The following is an 18,861-nucleotide window of genomic DNA, read 5'->3' as shown; positions in this document are numbered from 1 at the left end:
ATTCTGGCTACTTCTTAATTCTGCATCCATAGCCTACTCTCACATTCTAGGGCTATTGCAACTATTTCCAAGAAAAGTTAGCCCTGAACAGTAAAAAACCAGGAAGCATTCATTCCACAGAAAAAATTAAAGAGTGGCTTTTCCAAACAGCAGGAAATCTTCTCCAAAGAGAACATACTACTGCTGAAAATAGAGCTTCTGAAGAGCTTGAGAAACCCAATTAGCCCATACTAGGAGTGGCATGCTAAATGTTTCTTGGAGAAACAGTAAGATGCTCCTTTTTCTGTTACCTGTTATTTTATTTTAAGTTGGCCTTCTGAAATAGCTTCTGCAGTCTGACACCACCTGGCTGAATTAGAACTAGCAGCAGCTTTTCCAATGGGCTGCTGAGACCAGCAGCAGTAGCTGAGAGCAGTGAAGGATGGAACTTAAAAAATTTTAAAGTTCTGGAGATATAATAAAGTGACCTATCCTTAAGAAAAAGCAACAGAGGATACCTTAGGCTTACTCTAAAGTAGTACCTTCAGCTCCAGTGACATTTTCTTCCACTGGCATGTCTCTTCTATTTTGCTCTAAGTCAGAAGGTCCATCCCTTCCAAGGCCTAGGCAAATTTGGAGCAACAGCTACCTTTGTTCTAAGGGAGAGAAAACAAGTTTACTGTATTTCCCAGGACAACACACTTCTAATTCAGTTTTGATATTCTTTTGCATTCAAAACATGGAAATGCTTTATTTATTTTTTTTTAATTTAGCACAGACTGCCTGTATACACCAGGTATAGCAACCTGCAGTAGATCTCTTTGTTTCAGTGAATTTTATTATTTACTCTCCAACCATCAGATTCATGGTTCTGTTTTCCAGAGTAAGGAAAGGTGTCTTCCCAAAGTTCAGCAATAACACAATTCCAAATCAATTGTTTCTCCTTGGCAAACCTTGAGCTTTCTTTCAGCCTCACACCACAGGGATGGGTGACAATGCAAAAGCCAGCTGGCAATTGAATTGGGAACTAGGAACTGTCTGCATGTGTTCACTGTTGCAAAGTCTGGACAACACAGACAACAGCAGCTACCTCTTAATGAGGGCTGACACTTCCCCGTGTGCCTTAATATAAAACAAAAATAATTAAAAATTGAGACAGTTTCCTATGCCAAAAGGTTAATACACCACTGCTATCTACTGCTATTTCAGTCATTTGACTTAAGATTCAGGCATTTCAACTGTAGAAGTCACCTGGCTGAAGACAACACAATGGCAACACAACATTCCAGCATTAACAGTCTTCATAGCTCAGAGAAGGAAACTATGGAGCACTTATCTTCAACTTTCTGAAGACCTGAGGCACAGGAACAGAGACAATGGAGCCAGGTGCTTCTCAGGGCTGTGCAGTGACAGGACTGCAAAGAGGCAAAGGGCACAAACTCAAAAACAAACAGGAAATTCCATCCTTTGGATGACATTGGAAACTTGACTGCACACAGATCTGGGCAATTTGCTGTAGGTGACACTGCTATGAGTAGAGAGGTTGAAGTAGCTGGTCTCTCTGGATGCCTTCCAACCTTACCTAGTCTGTCAGCTTCACACTTATAACAGGTGTTATGCTACATTCACTCTGTTTATGCACCTCAAAAAATCCCCACCAAAGCCAACCAGATTGAAGGCAGCAGCTAATTCTTAATCAATGATCATGTCAGCCTAGCTACCCCAGAAAACAGGACAGGAGGCCAGCACTGCTTTTTCTATATTTGTTCCTTATTGGAACTTACATCAGTGGACAACCAAAATCAAGTTTTTGGGTTCATTTAAGAGCAATTATTTGAATTTTACCTCATCAATAAAATTTCTGTAATAGTTTCAATTTCATTTTAAGACTGTGGCTAGCAAGAATTATGGAAAATGGTTTGTGTAAGAGTATTCTGAACCAACAAATTAAAGCTTAACATGGAAATAGGGTATGGAGATGGGCATTAAAGATGAGAATTTGCACTCAACTACAACTGCTCAGTGCAGGGTTGCACACAACTCTTGTAACTTTGCCTACAGCCTCTGTACTTACCTTAGAGGTCCACTCCACCGGTATCAGAGAAAGCAAGGACCCTGAAACCAGCATCATCTGGTGATGTGGAATCCTCAGGATCCTCAGGCTTGAGGGCTCAGACAAATCACCACCGGGAAGCACTGTAGCTGCTGCAGGCCTTCTAATTTTACATTGAAGCTTTATTTTAAATGCAAAGAATGGCTGGAGGAAGAGCAAGGCATTTATTATTGTATCATTTAGTAATTTTATAGATTAATACCTCAAGTTCTACTTTAAAAACCTAAAAACTCCAAAAAACCAATCAATAATACCGAAGAAACGCCCCTCTTTACCTCCCCTCGGCTATTAAACACTTAAAACCTCTGTGTCCCCACAGAGGGACACGGGCACTGGTTCCACACACGCGATGCCCCCAGGCGCGGAATGCGGCCCGGGCCGGCCCTGCGTTCACTGATCTGCTCCCGAACGAGGGGACATCGTGAGAATACAGCGAGGACACCGCGGGGACACCGTGAGACACAGCGAGGACACCACACGGCCAGTCCGGCCCGGCCCCGTCAGTCCCGTTCCCTCAGAGCCCGGCGGGCGGAAGGCTCCTCCTGGCGGCGCCCCCCTCACGGCGCCCCTTCACGGCTCTCCCCTCACGGCTCTCCCCTCACGGCTTCCTCCTCACGGCTCCCCCTCACGGCGCCCCCTCACGGCTTCCTCCTCACGGCGCCCCCTCACGGCTCTCCCCTCACGGCTTCCTCCTCACGACGCCCCCTCACGGCTTCCTCCTCACGGCGCCCCCTCACGCCTCTCCCCTCACGGCTTCCTCCTCACGGCGCCCCCTCACGGCTCTCCCCTCACGGCTCCCCCTCACGGCTCTCCCCTCACGGCGCCCCCTGGCGGCCGTGCGTGCACTGCTGCCCCTGCCGCTCCTCGCGAACGGCGCAGGTGCTGGAAGCTGCTGAGATCAAAGAAATAATTCTCACGAAACTCAAATTGAAATCAATCAAAAAACCCAAACATGTCACATATATTCATCTTGAGTTACTTATTCCCATATAAAAAATAAATTGCATACAAATATTACATTTTCATCAAGAAATGTATACAATATGAAAAGGATGCTGTACAGTTCTGGTTCAGGTACATTGCCACGGATATATATTCCTGAACGAGTCAGAAAGCAATTTGCTTATGCTCTCCCCCTTTAATTCACTCAAGGAACTGGCTAATCAGAAAGTTTAGAAAATTGTATTATGGATTTACAGTATGACATATATACAAAAATATATATGTAATACCTGTGCTATAAAATTCCCTAAAAGATGGGTTAGTATAATGAAAAAGCTGGACAAAATTTGAATGGTATATGTAAATAAATACATATTAGGTCCCTTTTAATAAAAAAATCTGCCTATTCTAAATATTTGAAATATTTTGGTGCAGTGGCTTGTTCCATAGACACAGCTCAGAATTACATATTTCCCATAGACATCTTGTATTTACAAGTAACAAAATAAGTTATAATAAAGTATATCCTTCTGCCAAAATCAATTATGAGGGTCAAATAGACAATTTTATACATATTAAAAAAAAAGTTAGGGTTTCTTTTGTCTCCTGTCCTTCCTGATCCTCTCTGTAGATCCTGAGTGACTCTGATAGGACTTCACAAGCTCGTATGTACCCAACCCTGCCAAGGCCACTGGTCTCAAGAGACCCAAACACAGTGTGGAAAAATAGGTCAGCAGCACTGATGTGCTGAAAGGTCAATGATCCATCAGAATTAAGCTCCTCTCCTCTCCAGGTATGATGGTGCTTAGTGTACATAGGGATATGGAAAACTGGGGACTCTTGCTCCTCTGAACTTTTGCTTATCAAAAGGTGAGAAGTAAGGAACCAAATTCAGGTCTGCTACGAATTCTCTGAATTTTCTCCCTTTCCCCCAGTCTGAACTTTGTCCACAGTGAAACATCATAATAATTACAAGTGTGCTTTAAAATATATTGAAAATGTCAAGTGGATGATTTTTCATTTCTGATGTAGAAGTAATTATTTTACTCTGTTTTCTAATCAATGCCTAATTTAATCTCCCACAAACATTCTGTAAGTTTAGAAATAAATGAAGTTTACTTTCATGTTCAAAATGTCATGGATTTTGTTCCAATTCCAGGCATGCACATGAATTATCTGCCCAATACACAGAACAGCTCCTAGGAAGTCAGAGACACCAAGTCTCAAGAAAACTAGGTAAACACATGGCTTTTCCTTGTGAGGACCATAACTATTTCTTACAATAGATCTTACATATGAGAATAAAGGGCCACCCCAGACTTCAACAGCTGTGCAACCACAGGTTCACTGCACAGGAATTAATTCAGTATGTCCTTTACTACTATGCATTTTAAACTAGCCAACATGGATATGCACAGACACAAAAATCCAAGGGCTGGCAAAAATATAGCTCTCTTAATAGCTGGGCTTATTTCTAACACAGATTCTTATAAACCAAAGGCCAGTTCAGGATTTTCAGTAATTTAATATTGTCATCCAAAGGACAAAGGGATGAAAGTGAGGTAAGAAGGAGAGGAGAGGCACTGATGTTGGTGTAAAAGGGGGATAGGTCAGGACGAGGATGGGAAAAACAAAGCCCTAAAAGGCACATTTTACTACTTACAGTGGTACATGTTATAAAGACAGGAGGCCAAGCCTCCTGTACAAGCCCTACACAAGCCACAGGCTGTTTGAGCTCCTCTCTCCTTCCTCCCTCAGTGATGACCAGGACTACAGACTATATGACTGACACAAGACTGCACCACATTGCCATAACACTAGGATCCAAGCAATAACACTAAACACTGCTTTATTCATACACCAAGTTCTCCATTTGCTGAAGGATTGGGAAAAAGCAGGACATTTATGTGTGTAATGAGGAAGACAGAAGTTCCCTGTGCGGGGATTCTGAGATGGTCCTGCAGTGAGCCTGTGGCCATCCAGCAGGGGCAGGCATCAAGGCTGGCAGGCCTGCAGCACAGCCAGGGGCACTCTCCAGCCCTGCCCTGCCTGACCAGCCCTGCCCTGCCTAACCAGCCCTGCCCTGCCTCCTGACCAGCCCTGCTCTGCCTCCTGACCAGCCCTGCCTCCTGACCAGCCCTGCCCTGCCTCCTGACCAGCCCTGCCCTGCTCAGAGCCCTGGGCCTGAAGGTCACAGACACCAAAGCAAACACTGACTGTCTCGCTGCTGGCCACAGGTCACATCCACAGGGTCATTCCCACAGGAGCAACCCTCACACTTTTACACTACCCTCTTGGGAGAGGAAGGGAGGACTCCATGAATTCAGTCTCTCACATTTGGTGTGCTTCTGGTGTACACAAGGAATTCTACCTCCATATGCTTGAAGATGACACTGCACAGGAGCGAGCAAACCCTGACAAGCCCTTGGTAATTTGATAAACAACTGCACCAGCAATACTCCATTCCAAATGGAAAGTGCTTTGAGACACAGGGCCTGCTCGGTATGAAGGTGATTTTGGCCAGCTGCATGTGTGTAAGATATGGAAGTTGTATGCATATTTTACCCCATAAGCAGCTGGACTCTTTCAATAAAGTATCTAACTTACTCTGCTCTTCCTGGATTGCATAAGGAATCTTCAAGGCAAGGAAACATTTTTTTCCACCATTCTGCATTTTTTGACTGTTAAATTGTCATAAAAAGAAATTAAAACATTAAAAACCAGAAGTGTGCATAACTGATATTTGCAATTGATAATACACATAATTTCTTACTTATACCTGGTTTCACATCTGCTCTATGTCTAATACTACATTCATGAAGGCCACCTTTGACTTACAGAAAATAAAGTCAAATTCCCTGCAGGCATCATCATAAGCTGGGGCACTGCTCTATTAGAACAAACACTTGCCATAGGCACAATTTCAAAATCATACTTTGTGAGATGGGGAAATCTTAGCACAGCACTTGTGCAGACAATATTAGTATATCAAAGTGCTGATGAAAAGGGCTCATTAGTTCATTTTGCAGGAACAACTATTTTAATAATGCTGACACATGAGAAGAGATGATAAATGATTAGGTTCAGCAGCATTCTCGTACTTTTCTTCCCATGAATATTTACTTACCATTAGATATTTAATTAAGTAAAACTGTTCTTCTTTTTAATCTGGTACATCTGAAAAATGTCTCTTTACTTAAAAATAAAGTACAGTTTGCATAACCATAGCTCACTACCTTCAATTCAAAAGCTGCACACTATAGATGTAATACAGAGTTATACTGCTATATGTATGTATATATTCTTTGACAGCTCTCACAAATACTGCTTACATTAGTGGCAGCTTAACAGAGCCTACAAGATGATCATCATTGTAAAATAAGCTAATGGCCATATATTCCAGGGCAAAATATAAGATTTTATAAAATAGGGGAATCTATCTATGTGCTGAGTCACTGATGGTCTCACAGCCAAAGCATGTGCAAGAAGAATTTGTTCTATGACTGCAAACCAGATTCCCTCTGCACCTCATTTGCCCTGGGGTTTCCAGGAAGCCTTTTTATGGAACAGGTATTTCCCTCAAGCTGACAGGAAACACTTCCTTGGGATGAAAGGGATAACAGCAAAAATTATATAATGTATGTCAAGACTTGCTGCAATGAGATACACAGATGAAAATCTGTATTCAGAAGTACTGGATTCCAGAGCTGTTTACACCGCACTTTATCCATATCATTCTTTGGTCAAGAATCTAAGGAACATAATATGATAACAAATCTGTAAGTTATCTTCATGGATAAATCTTTGTAATACAAGGAAAAACAGGAGGACTGTGAAAGATTCATGAACTTGAAGTTTCCTAATTAGAGCTTCTCTTTCTAACAACTTTATGTCTATTATTTACAGTGAAAAAGCCCAAGTCAAAGTGTACAGAAACAGCCAATGACATTTTTGGCTGACATACAACAATTTACAGTCACAAAGAGTACCTTCAAATTTTAGGGGAAACACTTCATTTCATGTAGCCAGTAGTAGTTCATCATGTCCAAAATATATTTTTCAAGAGTGACCAAATCAAAATATTCAGAAGTTAATCTCAATGCAAGGCAGCTTTTAGACTACAGGAATTCCACCTTCCTGTGGCTCCAGCACATAAACTGATGTTACTGCTTTCACACTCAGCAACCTTTGCCTCCCAGCGTTCCTCTCCATCAAAGCAGCAAGAAGAAAAGGACACACAATGAGGCTCAAACATGGCTCTGCATCAGTGGCAGGACACCTTAACCATACCTCTGGGACTGACTGAACATAGATTATTACAACTGCTTTGCAATTCAGACATCAGGCACTTCAGGAACAGATGCATAGATGGGCACCACTAATTTACAAGCAATATGCTGTAATAAACAGCTGAATAAGCAGAGGCATTTATTTTTTTCCCCTCAGCCTTATTTACACATTTGAAAGACCTCTCAAATAAAGGCTAGAGAACAAGCAGATAATGCAAAACCTCATCTGCACTGCATAGTATACGATTTGCCTTCAGCAAGTCTCAAGGCTTAGTACAGTAACTGCAGAAATGAAAAATCACCACTTAAAATCAGCTCTAAGTCTGCAGCCATTCTTAAGTAACAGGAAATGAGTGGTATGAATAGATCTGCACAATGAAACACTGAGCAAAAAAAGACAAGTCTGCTGTAATAACTGATCAAAACCTGAAGAATGCCAGTAGCTAAGATCCCCTCTGTACAGATACTCAGCTACCAGACCCATACTGCTGCCTGATACCAGGAGCAACAGACTGCTTAAGGCACACAGGCCTCTCTCCTTTGGTGGCTGTTTCAGAAACTGGTGACATCTCCAGACTAGGTCTGAACAAAGTACTTTGGTTTGGCAGTTGTTAAACAATAGTGCAGAGACAAGAATTAGGCAAGATCCCAGTTCTGAAATAAGTCCCCTACAGAAAAGAGACCTCACCAATGGGAACAATCACTTTTTATACCAGCAAAGGCTCTTCACCTTTCTGGTTAACCTGTCTCACTGACAGCTGCAGCTGTTAAAGACTTGAAGAGTTAGACACTAGTGTCACTCCAGTAGGGAACAGATTTTAAAATCCATACAAAATTATAAAAGTGTGTCTTCATGAGTTTATGAATTAAATATAAAGGCACCTTCTGGCAGTCAAGTGTGAATATATTTGCTGCCTAAGGACAGGACATCACTTAAAAGGACAACTGAGAGACCTTAACAGTGACTCTGATTTATTATGAATGGACTGAAGTAGTTAAAAATAAATGTTAGAGTGCTAGGAAACTGATGATAAATGCTTTTCAAGGGTCTGGTTCTTTGGGAAGTCATTTTTCTCATGCATGTTTCATTGATTTAGTCCTCTAACTTAAGGCAGTCCAAAAAACCAAGTAAGCACTCGGAAAATAATGGAGCAGCTGCATCCATACTGGTCAATTATCTCCAGTAATTGCCTGCAATTGATTTTAGTTTTCATTAATTTCACAATCTTAAGGCCAGTATGTTCCTTAAATAAGTATCTGATGAGCAGGTGCAAATAATAGTATCAATAAAAATGAATGCTTTAAAAAAAATCATGATTTTACAACAAACATCCTAAAAGAGATAACTGCACAATAACTGAAAGGGTGTGAGATTTAACCAAAGTCTCGATGCACTCAGCAATATAAACCCCATCTCTAGGAAGCTCCAGGTGCTGCAGTCCAAGCGGCAGCACTGCCCAGGCTGCACGTGCAGAGTGCCAGAGGTGCTGTGCAGGGCAGGGGGTGTTATCTGCGGCCCAGGAAGCCCGGCTGTCTGTTTGCCACGCGGCTGCACGAGGCACAGCACGCTGACTTGTAGTAGGTGTACACACAGAGCCGCGCCTGAACCACCACGTTGCAGTTGTAGTATTTATCCTTGCAGTTCTCATCTGTGCAGAGAAACGAAGAGAGAGGAAACTAAGGGAAACAGTACTAGAGCAACAAATAATCAGTTCTCTTCCTTTGACCATGTAAAAACCCTTGGACCTGTATTTAAACATTCATTGTCAGGTTAAAACATATTATCTAAGCAAATAAATTAGATTATTTAGGATTTCATATAAAGATACATAAAGCACTTTAAAAACGTAGCAATCCCCATTTCCCCAGGTTTTTGATGTTATCTTAAAGTATGTTGAATAATTCTCAACTGAAAGTTGTTGGAGAACATTCAGAGTTAAAACTGCCTCCAAATTCTTGCATCTTTTTCTTCCTAGACATTCTCATTACTATAAAACTCAAATCTGTATGAGATTAATTACTAATTCCAATGCAAATTAAGTGCATCCCTGTATTTACTATATACAAAAGACAATTGCTTCATTGCACTTAATACCTTAGTTTAATTTTGTTGGTTCTTATAGAACTTGTTTCCAAATACAGTATATAATGATCCTTTTTTTTTTTGTTTTAAATACTCTTCCAAGAGAAATCTTGGAGAATGCAAGGAGGCGGCAGAAAAACACCCTGAATTTACCATTTTCACAGAAGCAGATCTCTCACATTCTCAGCAACGTCAAGAACAAGCCAGTTTCTTACACATTACAAGGAAAACATTTTCACTGGAAACCTACTTTTAAATCACAGAAAAGAGCTGAATTTTGTGTAAAAATAAAACCCTGAACTCAAGAAAGAAAATATACTATTGAAGACTGTAAGATAACTTCTCCACTAGATGGAGTTCCACAGTTACACAGAAGTTTCCTCTGCCTTACCTATTTCAGGGACACAATCCTGTGTGTTACAGGGCTCCTTCTCCTCAGGTTTGAGCTGTGGGTCACACTGGGAGCTGGCGGCCATGTCGTCCGACAGGCAGCGCACCTCGCGCAGCCGAAAGCCGCCTTCGCAGGACTTGGAACACTGAAACAATTAACTGAGCTCATGAAGGCCATAGGAGATGTGTCATTACAGAAAGTAAACAAGGGAACCCTGATGTCAGAGCCAGCTATCACTGCAGCCTTTTATCAACTTCACCCTACTGGTTTTTATTTTCTACCTAGGAAGCCCTTATTATACAGGGAAAACATTCTTCAAGATTCCCCAACATTTTTGACCACAGGAGCAACAACCAGACAAATAAACATAGTGGATGCTGTGCAACTGAAATCAAGCTAGAACAGTTCCCTTTCTGAATTATTACTTAGCATCTGCTTCTTTAATTAGTCTGGTTGTTCTCTGCTCATTTAGATGTATCTCCCAAATCTACTCTTTCCATAGTGCTCACATGTTCTGCTTTAAGATTTTAACTGCACTGAACTTTATTACTTGACTGCCCTGCCCTCCACTCTCCCTTTTGCCATTTAAATACAAGCAAGAATATTTTTAATTACCTTTTTTTTTCCCTAGCATTCAATTATTTTTCACTTCTTGCAGCACAATGATTTTACTAACCATTGTAAGTTTCTTTGAATTTCTAAAGGAAATATTTCTGCGCTCCTTCAGGGTCTGTTATGAAGCCAGAGACTTTTGTACTTGCTTGTTATGGTACTTTTAAAGCCAATTATTACACATTTCTGCCCATACTGAAGCAAATCCCCATTGGCCAAGGATTTTGCCTGAGTGAGGTCTTTGAGATTTGGCTCACTGTCCAGTTTGACCTAATGCTCAAAAACTTAATTAAACCTGGGTCATTTACGATTAAAACCTTAATAGCCCAAAACTAGTAAGAATGTTTTCTTTCTGACTTTTTTGGCATCATTATTTCTTTTCCTAACACTGCATAAACAACTTATCATGATTATAAAATCATATATTGTAAAAAACTAACCAAAGTAGTCTCAATATTATATTTTTAAAGTGTTTTTTCATCCTCAAGTACAACCTTTACCCACATTTGAAAGGGCAGCCATGTGCAACAGTAACAGAACATGGATTTTTCTAGTTACTCCTGTTACATGCCTGTATGGAATACTGTCATTATTCCACATCCAGCCATAAGGACTTCAGGTCTACAGAGATCTTAAGCACTTAGAAGGTAACAAAGACTCACATCACACTTCACACAAACCATTCTGAGCTGCATCCACATTGCAGAGCCGCCAGTGGCAATCTGACGTATGGCTCAACAAAGGGTCCAAGTGACTGCATTCAATACAGTGCCATCTCATTCCAAGAGGACAATGGACTTCCTGATTTTCATTCAGGACAAAAATGTTGATTTCTTTTGGTAGAGAACCAATAAACTATGTCAGATATAGGAAATTACAGATGAAATGGAAGTGTTTTGTGGCACAGTGGTGAATGTAGCTGGTCCACTTCCAGAGGAAACTGAAGATACATGAAGCTGTACAACACATTTTCTCCCACTGAAGTTCTAAGTTTTATAGTGAAGAGTTTACAGTAAAATATTATGGTCAAACTGACTCTAAGAAATGAATACATCCCTCATTCTTTATTAAATACTCCTTAATTTTAATGAACTAGAGATCTAAAAGGAACTTCTAAGTGCACCACACTGTCTCACTGTAAGGGCCAAACCAACGTTATAAAACAGGAAGATTCTATGGAGAAGACATCAATGATACAAAGACAACTGTGCAGTGTCTCTTTCTGGTCAAGATACTTCCTGAATTTTCTATGTTCCACCAGGCAAAGAGTATACTTTCTTTTTATTATCATTCCTATGCAAAGTTAAATCAATTTCATAATGGGTGGTTGCATGCAAATAGTGTTCTCTTTCACTATATACAGGGAAAGATGCGTCAAACAATCTACAGATACAGGAAAACATGACAGACTTACTGTGCTCCATTCTGTATGAAACCACTTAGATCCACATGGTTTGAGGTAGCAGGACTGCTGGCTGGGAGGTTTTTCCAAATATGAACATTCATAGGGGCTCAAAACTTCAAAATTACCTTCAGTTTTCCTAACACAAATTACTTCTCTCTGCTGAGTTCCACTACCACATTCAGTAGAACACTGTATCAGGGAACAAAAAAAAGTGGGAAAATCTGGTATTCTCCTCATGTCCTTCAACTTATTTACAGAGTAACATTTCTCCACATCACATGCTACCATGGACTCAAAACATTTCTAATTATCTTAATGAAGAAGACATTTGACTCTAAGTGTAGTTCTGGCAAAATCTCGAAGTGTAGTTTTACCTGTAGCTATAAAAGAAACTGGTATTTATTTTCTCAATCAACAGAGACACATAACTCACTTTCTCCATAAGCAGAGTTACTGTTTCTTGCTGAAGCAGGATCCTATGTGCTGCACTGAACTTTGGAGGGTTATAAGGTTAAAGCACAGTTTTGCAGCTTTACAAAGCCTCATATTCTGTGCTGGTTTTCGAAAATGCCTTGATCTGCCAGGGTGTTATTTTCATGCTTGCAAGCATCTATGTGATGTAGTGTTGGTTCCAGTTCTGAAAAGTGAATTTGACTCACTTGGATTCCTACTGCCCATTTAAAGGTTAAGTACACACACAATACTGTTTCTGGCACTTGTAAAAAGGTTTTTAGAAGATGATTACAGCAACATATTGGTTTCTAGGTTGCATAAAGGACTACGGTTTTCAGAAGGCTTTTTCCAGCCTAAACCAATGAAACACTCCTAACACTGGGGATTTTCTTTATATTTTTGGTAGAATTTACAATCCCTTTACCAGATTCCCACAAAACTCTTGAGCTGAATGAAGAATCTTAAGATAAATGCACCTGAGTAAATTCTACAGGAAGTACAGTAACTGCACATTGTTTAACACAAAACATCTCTTTCAATGGTTCCTCCTAAAGGCACCACCTGAACAACCACCTTAGCTCTGGCAGGGGAAGGACAGCCCTCAGTGTTCCCCACTGCTCTGCCCTGCTGACTGCTCTCATCTTGCTATTAAAAACCAGATAAACCAGCCAGGGCTTGGCCAGTAGAACTGATGTTGTCAGACACAGCTTTCACATCAGTAAAGACTTTGATTGTGTGTATCAAACAATAAAATTCCATGTAAAGAAAAAAGGTGAATTAAAAGAATAGTCAGGATGCTCTGAACTAAACACCTTTCCAGCACAGCAAAAGTGGGTACAGAGTGCCTGTTCACTGTCTGGAGCAGTCTGAGTAACAAGGCCTGGATTTCATCTGTTATTAGAACTGCAGATAAAGATTTTTTAAATCTGAATTTGTTATTATTGTTATACATATTCTTATACACAATAATTACTACTTGCACTTGAAAGCATTAGCATAGCAGTAGCCCTGTAATCTCCCCCTCAGCTGTTCCAGTTCAACTTCCAGCTCCTTATCTCCTGGAAGGACTGTGGGATGTGCAGTGCAGTGAGTTAACAGCACAGCTCCACCAAGCAGTCCCAAAGGCTCTCCAGGCAATGCCAGAGCCCACACAAAGGGACAAAAATGCCTGGGCATGAGTTACCAGCTTCTGAAATGCCTTTGTACTTGACAGAAGAAATGTTCATTTGGAACAAAGGCTACTGGATGTGGGTGAAGGGAAGAATTTACTTGGAGGACAGAGTATCAGTATAGAGGCCACCAAGCAAAATTTGTTCTTTTGCCCATTGTAATGGCTTTCAGTACAACAATACCAAAGCTAACTTTCAGATTTAGCCATTGCTTTTTGCCTTCCTTATCTTTTGGAAATGTCATATGCATATATATGTACAGGTATGTATCTCCTTGCATTTATGCACGATCACAAAGGCTCTACTTTAAGAATTTCACAACCACTGCTTTAGTGTTTACCTGAACATGCTGAGCAGAAATCTGTCACCATTCTTTTCATAAATACACTGGGTCAGTAGGTGAAAAACAAAAAATGAAGATAGAGAGGAGAAGAAAAGCAATTTTTTTTCTTTTCATCAAAGTAAAAAAACTCAGCAGATGCTGAAAAATATTGAACATCAACTCAGTAAAATACAGAGAAAAATACCAAAGAGAGAAATACTCTAGATACCAAATAGCTATATTTGGTGTCTAGAGTATTTCGATACTCTAAAATACCAAAAAATACTCCAGAGAGATGAAGAAATACCTTATGGCACACGTCTTGATTGCATCAAAATACAAGTTTAAAGTGAAATACCAGCAGAAAAGCAACAGACGTTAGACTTGGTGCCTGGCTTACCTGTGTCCAGCCCCCAGCAAACCACTCGACCCTGCCAGCGCAGGGCCCGTTGTTGCAGGGCGTTGTTTCCGCGGGTCTGTTGTTGCCGCAGCCCTCCAGGGGCAGGCTGCTGACGTGGTTGGTCATGCAGAGCACGGAGCGTGTGCGGATCCCGTCCCCGCACTCTGCCGAGCACTGCGGGAGACACGACAGGGACACTGTGAGCCCTCAGACTGCATGCTGGGAAGGATGGAAGTTTGACATGAAAGTCTCACAGATATGTATGCTTAGCAGAAAGATTTTTACATGTGGAACCTGAAGAAGGAATTGAGATGGAAGCAAGTTTTGATGTAGAAGAAAAGAATTGCTGAGCCAGTTTTACTGGATAACCAAGGAGGCAAAGGGTGTGTTAGTTAGAAGGGGTTTTTATGACTTAGAGCAAAGGATAAACACACCTCAAACAAAAAGATGTTTTAACCAAGCAGAAAGATAGCAAAGGCAAACAAGTCAGCAAATGTTGCAAATAGAAAAAAGATCTCAGAATTTTCAACTGCAAGAAAACTGAAAAACAACTTCTAGCTTAAACTGTAATGTACTAACTTTTAGTGATTGGAGAACAGTAACATGAATATGGTAATTATACTAGTTATGAGAGCCTATAGATAAAAGTTAAGGTATAGATTGGTTCTACTGTATTAAAATGCTCAGCAAAGTATAGAATGCATTGTAACCAAAACCAAAGGGTCTCCAGGCCTGCCTGCAGCTGGAGCTGACAGCTGTGGGCACAGCTCTGTCATCCTGACCCTGGACTGCTGTAACCTCTTGGATGGAATAAACTGCATTTGAAGAGCTGCCTGGAGTCCCATATCCCACATTTAGGCTCTTACAGCACAGGAAATGACAATGACAGTCATGGAAGTTCATTCATTCAAAGTCAATTATTTTTACTTGTAATTCAGCTGTAGCAAATTGCCTTACAGTTTCATACTTCTGAAAACACTACAAGTAGTACCTTGTCCTTACAGTCAAAAATGAAAGGATTAGCTAAGAAAGAAATCTCTTGGTTTACAGCTTTTTGTTAGCTTTCTCACTTTTCCTGTCTTCTCCCTGTCCATAAATTCTTCCAGTTTTCATTTTATTCATCTTTTTTCACACTAATTAGTAGCTCTGAGGATGGATAATTTCAATAAAAACAGGACAGCAGTCCTATTTCAGCCTTTGTTTTGCTCTCCAGGTTTCTCATTCAAGCTGTCAGCCAGGTGGATCTTACACTGGCTGAAAGGACAAGGCCAGGAAAGCTCTGAGGGCTGTGGCACTGGGAGTAAAGTGACTGCACAGCACATCCTGGAACTCTTCTATATAACAAACTGACAGAGTCTGACAGCACAGTGAAGTAGAAGAATGGAAATTATTTTGACAAGTCATTTCAAAAGATCCGGGTAAGTCCTCAGTAAGTAACTGTAACTACCACGAGTTATTGCCCAGCCTGTTTCACCTGAAAGTTTTAAATTTTAGGAGAGATGGCCATAGAAGCTTATGTCCATTCAATGTTGCTTTTTAATGATATGAATTTCCAGTAACTAATGTTCACCATCCTGAAAGTTACACTGCTAAATTCTGAAAGCTCTTACTAAATAGTGATATGTAGATTCTTATGTCACTTATTCAGAGACAGTATGCATGTCATTCACAAATCACAGGATAAATTCCATTTATGCCCTTAGAGTTTGCTCTTTCATCTACTGAAGCAGGAAAGTATCTGGTATTTCACTGTCCTAAGCAGCATCAAACTATTGGCATTTAAAAAAACAGAAACATGCCAATGAAATAAAGTCTCGTGTTTGACTGTTCCTTTGTTGCTTAATTATTTCTTGATCTTCTCTTTTGTTTTCTGTTAAAATGCATGCAGCATTCTGTGTATAGACCATTAACAAAGAAGAAAAACCTATGTGCAGCTTACTGAAAGATATGTACACAACAGAATTTAAACAAAGCAATTATATTTTACATGCAAAGAAACCCACAAATAAATATGCAATGTATGATAGAAAAAGATGCATTTGATTGCTATTTGAGATTTTATTTTTGACATACAATGTAATTAGGAGAAACTGTGTATTACTTCCACAATGAGCACCACATTCCTTGTGAATGAATATAACTCTGCATTAGAACATTTTAAAGATTTTATTGACCAAGAATGAGTCAAAAAACTGGTAATGAGACAAAAAGCTGACCATTAACTTGATTTAGCTGCCATTGGTAACAGTGGCAGGGTTCACTTCCAATAGTTCAGCTGCAGAACAGCAGATGCCATGCCAACACCACTATTAACAACAGGACCAACCAACACAGTCACTCATCTTCCTGAGGGAGCCCAGGGACTGAAAATGCCATTGGGAGCAAACTGCTCTTCACTCACTTGCGGGGAGGAACACTGGTTACTTGTGTGAAACATGTAGTCATGTTACACTTATTTCACTGATACAGAATAGAAAACCACTTTTCCTATCAGCAAGTTGAGTTCTTTCACAAGATGTTCAAATAGAGTAGCAAAGCTTTGCTGAAATGGAATACCTAGGGAACTAAAGAAGTGATTCATCTCTTTAGAAGCAATTTTTCTAACAAAGTACAATTTTGAAAAAACTGGAAACTCAGATTTCTTCCTCCATCTGCAAGATCAAGTAATTAAGCATCTCTTAAATTATGCCTAGAAGTAACATAATAAACCTTTTCTGTTGGTTGTGCACAACAAAATTTTCCACCTTCAAGCACGTATGTAAAAGAGATTCACCTGCTCAGCAAACCAATTTCATGGCTAAGGAGTCCTTTTCAAGGTAAACTGGTAAATTCTTGAAACGACAAGAATAATGTAAATTGTGCTAGTAGTGAACATTTTCCTGTTCACATAAACTACAACTAAACTACAGCTAAACTACACCCATTTCAGACAGGCCACTCACAGGTGAGCTGAGCCCCACACCCTGGCTCCCACTCAAACCTACAGAAATCAATTCTGTGGCTGTTCCCATTCCAAGTGTGCCCAATTACATTAAGCAGAGAGAACTTATGCATATACTCTGCAAATACTTTTCTTATTGATAACTAATTTTCATTTGACAATCTAGTTTGCTTTTCTGCTTTTCAAACAAGAGCTGGGAACAAATTTAGTCTGTAAAGTCATCCAGAAAATCTCCCTAGTCTTATGTTTTAAATGATTATGTTATGAACGAGGCTTGCATATCAAATAACAGAGGAAATACCAAATGGGAAGGTATAGATGGTTGTTCCACTCTCTGCTGCAAGATTTTACTACAGATTAACTACTCTCTAAGGATTTACAAAGCAAACTTAAACCTGAATGTTTCAAATTATGCATTTTTTAAAAAATGTTTTTATCTCCTTTTCAACAAAAAATCTTCCCTGTGGAAACCATAGATTTCTAAGGTCCAAGGCAGGGTGTAGGGAGTTGGGTAATGAATCTTTTCCCCTTGTTTTTCACAATTGACACACCCATTACTTTCAATTTGGTGCCATTGATTTGTTGCATTAATATACAGTAACTGCCATAACATAACATTGTGAAACATGAGGAACTTTCACAAGCTGCAACTTTATTCTGTCCTATTATTAAAGATATTTTGTTTCACAGTCTTGTTTTAATTGGCACAAATTCCTCAGAAACCTCCGTCTGTGTTTTAAGGAGTCTGCCATTTTTCCTCTTCCTGAGGTCCTTCCCTCATGAGTTCAATTTCAGAAGCTTTCCATACCCATTAAAAACTAAAAATAAAACCCCTCATTCAGGGCTCTGATACTTGTCGGAAAGCAGCTGAGCAGCAGTCCAGGAAAATAAGGCAAGTTCCTGCAAACTTGGAAAACTCTGAGTGGAAGCCTGAATTTTTGTCACAGCTACAACACAAGGGTAGAGCAGGAAAATCCCTTTTAGCAGTGCCAGTTCCCCTTCACTAACGTGCCAGCCCTAGTCACTGCACTCAAATGGGGCAGCAGAGCACAGGAGAGTGGCAGCAGGAATTCTCCTGGGCCTCCAGAGAGCTTTCACACAGGCCTCAGCATCACTGCTAGCCTTAATTAAAGTTTTAAATAACAACCAATTGAGTTTGAGTAAAACAGCCCCATTTGTGCAGGATTTCTGTCTACCACACTTTTAACCTTCATCACCTTAATTATCTCCCACAAGATAGTACAGACTTTTACAGTCATCTGCCTGATGTTACTGCAGAAAAAAAAAAAATCTATGTTTCAAATACATTTATAAAACTCCCTAACATTATTTGACCTACTCTGAGAAAATCCATTTCAGAAGGGATTTTAGACAGATTATGTAACCTTTGTTTTTCCAATAATACACTCAGCATCGTATTTCAGAAGATCATTTCTGCCACAGAAGATGGGGGCTGATTTTCAAAGGACATAAACCCACTGAGAGCTGCCTTGATTTCTTACAAAAAAAAAATTATTAAAAGGGAGTGAAGGAAGAAACATCTTTTTGCACAGTCAAAACATTTTCTGATACCTAGACTTATAGTTTCCCTTCAGAGTGGATCTATGCATGCAGCAAGTGCTGAGTCAGTGCAGCAGCTCCATGGCACCGTCCAAGCCCAGCACCAAAGTCCCCTCAGTGATCAGCAGCACCAATGTCCCCTCAATGATCAGCAGCACCAATGTCCCCTCAGTGATCAGCGGCACCAAAGTCCCCTCAGTGA

The 18,861-nt window shown here is 40.3% G+C and overlaps 1 protein-coding gene across 4 annotated transcripts in view; it reads right to left on the bottom strand.

Moving 5' to 3' along the window:
• Window positions 1–3,151: 3,151 nt before the first annotated feature.
• Window positions 3,152–18,861, bottom strand: part of THSD4 (thrombospondin type 1 domain containing 4) — a 242,143-nt gene continuing 226,433 nt past the window's right edge. For 3 of the 4 annotated variants that reach the window (XM_064722037.1, XM_064722040.1, XM_064722042.1), the window contains 5 exons: window positions 14,159–14,332; window positions 11,824–12,003; window positions 9,798–9,942; window positions 5,152–8,972; window positions 3,152–5,112 (listed from right to left, as the gene is read on the bottom strand). In XM_064722037.1, coding sequence (XP_064578107.1) covers window positions 8,830–8,972; window positions 9,798–9,942; window positions 11,824–12,003; window positions 14,159–14,332 — 642 coding nt within the window. In that variant the 3' untranslated portion in view covers window positions 3,152–5,112; window positions 5,152–8,829. Of the gene's footprint in view, window positions 5,122–5,151; window positions 8,973–9,797; window positions 9,943–11,823; window positions 12,004–14,158; window positions 14,333–18,861 lie in introns of all 4 variants that reach the window. The other variant, XM_064722041.1, reaches the window with a different exon arrangement.

The sequence above is a fragment of the Zonotrichia leucophrys genome, chromosome 10, assembly GCF_028769735.1.
Source record: "Zonotrichia leucophrys gambelii isolate GWCS_2022_RI chromosome 10, RI_Zleu_2.0, whole genome shotgun sequence".
NCBI classification, from domain to species: domain Eukaryota; kingdom Metazoa; phylum Chordata; class Aves; order Passeriformes; family Passerellidae; genus Zonotrichia; species Zonotrichia leucophrys.
The sequence above is the reverse complement of the archived record's forward strand: the minus strand, read 5'-3'. Positions and strand labels throughout refer to the sequence as shown.